Raw genomic sequence first — 5,000 nt, 5'->3', positions numbered from 1 at the left:
AATGACCCTAAGCATACTGCTAAAGCAACACTCGGGTGGTTTAAGGGGAAACATTTAAGTGGCCTAGTCAAAGCCCAGACCTCAATCCAATTGAGAATCTGTGGTATGACTTAAAGATTGCTGTACACCAGCAGAACCCATCAAACTTGAAGGAGCTGGAGCAGTTTTTCCTTGAAGAATGGGCAAAAATCCCAGTGGCTAGATGTGCCAAGCTTATAGAGACATGCCTCAAGAGACTTGCAGCTGTAATTGCTGCAAAAGGTGGCTCTACAAAGTTTTCTGTTTTTTGTCTTATTTCTTGTTTGTTTCACAATAAAAAATATTTTGCTTCTGTCGTGTAAATCAAAAGATACAACCCCCCCAAAAAATAAATTTTAATTCCAGGTTGTAAGGCAACAAAATTGGAAACATTCCAAGGGGGATGTATACTTTCGCAAGCCACTGTACTTAATCCACGGAGCACATGTGTAAACCCAACCACTGAGTACTAATAAAACCATCACCATTTGTTTTTGCCAGCGACTCTCCGAACAATACAATAATATCCAGTATGTAGTGAGGCGTAAAATGCTAACAGAGAGACAGTAGTTATATGTCTAGGGCCTAGTTGTTCCTGCTCAAATCGTAGGGTCAAGATTTTATTTTTCTCTAACTAGAAAACACTAGGGCTGAGAGTGCTTTCTGACCACATGCGCTGACAGGGAAAACGCCTGGGCCTTTAAAAGCCTCTCAAAGCATCCATGCTTTCCGATAGGCCAGCATTAGCTGATTGTTAGGCCTGTAATAGCCTTGTTCTCCCTGTGGAAGAGAAGAATGGTCGGGAAGCCAATCCTGATAAATCAAGTTCACTTGAAAGAGCTAGTCAGCTACTATCTGGGGTGATCCGTCCGACAAGATGGATGCCACAGACACTGATGCTTTATACAACTCTGTTTCTCTACTTATTCAGAGTTGGGTTTAGAGGTTGTTACTGGCTACTGGCTATCCCATGAAATAGAACTGAGGTGAACTGGTTACGGGTTTCGTGAACTTGTGGCTCGTGTGGTGTTGATGGCCATGAGCAGACGGAAAGAACCTCTCAGAGAATGCCAAACTATGTGAGTAGAATACTGATATTATGGCAGAAGTTTGATAGAATACAAAAAGGAGTTGTGCTCTCTCTCCCTCCTTCCCTCCTTTCCTCTTTCCCTAGCTCCCTCGTTCCTTCTCTCCCTCTCTTCCACAACTTGCTACAGTAATTGCACATACAGGCTCTTTATACGGACCGTAATGGAGGTTTTATATATTTATCATATATCTTTAAAGAGCTGAGGAGATTTCACAGACTTCACTACTGACTTCTAATCAGGGATAAAAGGGGCAAAGGGAAGAGGGAGAGAGGGGGGAAAGAGAGAGGGGGGAGGGAGCAAGAGAGAGAGGGGGGAAGAGAGAGAGGGGGGAAAGAGAGAGGGGGGAGGGAGCAAGAGAGAGAGGGGGGAAGAGAGAGAGGGGGAAGAGAGAGAGGGGGGAAGAGAGAAATAGGGAGGAAGAGAGAAATAGGGAGGAAGAGAGAAACAGGGAGGAAGAGAGAGAGGGGGGAAGAGAGAAATAGGGAGGAAGAGAGAGAGAGGGGGGAAGAGAGAGAGGGGGAAGAGAGAAATAGGGAGGAAGAGAGAGAGAGGGGGAAGAGAGAAATAGGGAGGAAGAGAGAGAGAGGGGGAGGAAGGGGGGTGAAGTGCACAAGAAGATGAGTTCTGTTGTTCCAACTTTCAACTTGAATTCTAGCTTCCTCTGTCTCAGGTCTGTGGCTGATGTAGATGTGGACCCTGACTTGGTGCATATGGAGATGCAGGACACAAGTGGAGGTATGGTGCTGTTTTTTCAGTGTGCATGCATGTCTGGATTATCTGTGATCTCTTTCCTTACCCACTTTCTCACTGACTATACACTATTACAAAGTGAGTACACCTACTTCCTCTAGAATCCCCTGAACACACATTGCCACCCTCAACTACCCATCTCTCATTTTCCTCCTCTCCCTTCAAGACAAGTCTACTGTCTGTTCCACTCCCACAGGCACCAATAACCTTTCTCTCTCGATCCCTCTCATTCTCCTCCTATTGGCCTGTCCCTCATCTGCCTCTGAACCCTCAGTGTAGACTCAGGTAATGAAGGAGGTGATGGGTTGACCTTCTAGTGAGGTCATGGTGGAGGCAGGGGGAAGTCAGGGGGGAGTCAGAGGGAAGTCAGAGGGAAGTCAGAGGGAAGTCAGAGGGAAGTCAGAGGGAAGTCAGAGGGAAGTCAGAGGGAAGTCAGAGGGAAGTCAGAGGGAAGTCAGAGGGGAGTCAGGGGGAGTCAGGGGGAGGTCAGGGGAGACCAGGGTGAAGTCAGGGGGAGGTCAGGGGGGAGTCAGGGGGAAGTCAGGGGGAAGTCAGGGGGAAGTCAGGGGGAAGTCAGGGGGAAGTCAGGGGGAAGTCAGAGGGGAGGTCAGAGGGGAGGTCAGGGGGTGTCAGAGGGGAGGTCAGGGAGAAGTCAGGGGGAGGTCAGGGGGTGTCAGAGGGGAGTCAGGGGGAACTCAGTGCCCAGGTCCCCAGTCAGAGTGGATTGTCATATCAGCAGCCAGCCAGGTTAGCTCTGCACTACCCACCAAGGGGGTAATAGGAGTGTGTAGCGTGGAGGGTGTAGAAGGAGTGTATGTGTGTGCGTGTGTGTGTGCGTGCGTGCGTGTGTGTGTGTGTGTGTGTGTGTGTGTGTGGGTGTGGGTGTGGGTGTGGGTGTGTGTCTGCATGCCTATGTTAGAATGCATGTGTGTTTGCTTTAAAATGCTGAGCCATGTCTTCCCGCTCGGTACACTTTGACAACCCATCATTCCACAGAGTAGACCAGGAGAATAAAACAGACTGACACTGGAAGACAGGAAAAGAAGGAGAGGAAGGACAAATGAAGGAGAGAACATGTTAATGCCTTGTTTGTTACTCAACACATCTCCCCTGATATGAAGTCACTTAAAACGAATCATCTTCCCCCCCCAGAAAAGTGAGAAACAACTTCCAAATCCCATAGGTGTGTCTATACTTTCTGATGGGGAACTGAACATGCAGCTTAGAGTCTGGAACCTGTCATCTGGAACAAGCCTGGGTCGTGTTTTTTCAGAGAACCAGAGAGGCTGTCTGTCTGGCCCAGCTGCCCAGGCAGGAGAGCTCTTCTCTGGGCTAGGCAAAGCCACATGGTCCTTCTCTCCCTCACCCTCCCCCCACCTCTCCATTGCACGGCAGCTCCCACTTCCAGACGGATGGGTTAGAGGGGCCTGGGCGACCAGGCATGCCAGGCCAAGCTGTTCCCCCTGCGCCCCCCTGTCACCCTGGGTCCTGTCAAGGTTAAACGATGGCAGGTACCAGGGGGGACGGATGGTGGCCTGGTGGCCTGGTCACATAATCTACCTGAGCCCTAGAGAGAGGCCTAGGCCAGAACACAAGCCTGGGACTTGCCTAGGGTCTATATGCCCAGGGATGGTGAGTGATGAGGGGGTAGATGGGAGGTAGGGGTGGAGGGTTGATGGATGAGGCAAGCTCGCTGGGAGGCTGGCAGGGTCTGTGTGTGTCGTTAGGGAGATTGATGTGGGGAGCGGCGAGGCTGCTAATGCAGACACATGGACACACTGTCGTCTAGTCACACATCCAGATACGTACAGCAACACACTGAACAGGTCTACACAAACTCACATAAACAGGTTAACCAGGTTTAACTCTATTAAACATCTCCTCGTACCATCAACCAGTCTTTCACACTATCCACGTAATTCATGTTGGTAACCACGGTAACCATGGTGGTCTTATATGTGGTAATCGATGTCTGTAGGGCCACAACTATTATTTTCCTCATTGTTTACCTTCGTTTTACCGTCCAGCTGCACATTTTTCCCAAGTCCTTGTCAGCCATCTTGGCCTCCTTGGGGCGCTGAGGAGTAATTCTGTCTGTAATAAAGCACTTTTGTGGGGGAAAACTCATTCTGATTGGCTGGTCCTGGCTCCCCAGTGGGTGGGCTATGCCCTTCCAAGGCCCACCCATGGCAACATCGCTAGCTTGTCATCTCCCTGACGACTCGTGCCACTACAGTTGTTGCTGATGCAGATGCTGTGTGTGTAATTCAGTAGGGTTCAGCGTAACCCCACCCCACTCCAAATCTAATGAAACAACCTTACAAATGGGTACATTTAGATTTTTTACATCAACAAATAACCTTCAATTCATTGGATTTTTATGTCTTATCAAAATGAAATGAAACCAAGAAATACATTTACGCAATGAAATATATTTCTGAAAAACATTATTACATTGTCCCCTACAATAATGTGTGTTCTGGGGGTGGGGCTCTAAAAGCTGCTTAATTCTCTGTCCCCAGGGTACCTGTATGTCACCTGTCTGATCCAGAACTGCTCAGACAAGACCGTAACAGCTCAGTTCCTGGGGAAGATTGACCACAACTCTCTCTCAGTCCAGGACGACTACATATTTGTCAAGGTAAAGACACATTTATTATAAAACCCTTTGTAGTTGTGACATGTCTTCACGATTGTTTGGTTATAATGTGTCACAATGGTATAGACTACCCCCGTAGGCAGCTTGCTTGATTTTATACAACCTGTGTTTATCCAGGTTAGTGTTATTGTAATCAAATTTATTTTTCAAGAGAGACCTGGTCCAAGACAGCAGCAGGGGGGGACAACGTTCCAGACACATCTCATAGACAAACCATAAACAAAATACATACAGAAACATACAAAAAAAATCTGAGATAAAATCAACCATATGTACCGCTGCATAAAATCCTAATGACATCCTAATTATTGAAATGTCCCTCTCTAAATCTACACACTTTGGCATTCATATATGAAGGAATGGTTGCTTATGAAATATTAATGAACGCTTGCTTGTAAGATATTAAGATATTAAGGAATGGTTGTTTGTAAGGACATTACACGTAATATGATGGAGCTCCCATTGTCAGTAGTGGGCTTAAT

The 5,000-nt window shown here is 47.5% G+C and overlaps 1 protein-coding gene across 1 annotated transcript in view; it reads left to right on the top strand.

Annotated features, from left to right (window-relative positions):
- LOC120036459 (VPS10 domain-containing receptor SorCS2-like) overlaps positions 1-5,000 on the top strand; it is a gene marked incomplete at its 3' end in the record, with an annotated part of 40,406 nt that overhangs the window by 5,893 nt on the left and 29,513 nt on the right. The window contains 2 exon segments of the mRNA XM_038982898.1: positions 1,780-1,844; positions 4,382-4,500. Coding sequence (XP_038838826.1) covers positions 1,780-1,844; positions 4,382-4,500 — 184 coding nt within the window.

The sequence above is a fragment of the Salvelinus namaycush genome, unplaced genomic scaffold (assembly GCF_016432855.1).
Source record: "Salvelinus namaycush isolate Seneca unplaced genomic scaffold, SaNama_1.0 Scaffold1339, whole genome shotgun sequence".
NCBI lineage: Eukaryota > Metazoa > Chordata > Actinopteri > Salmoniformes > Salmonidae > Salvelinus > Salvelinus namaycush.
This window is presented reverse-complemented; position numbering and strand designations above follow the sequence as displayed.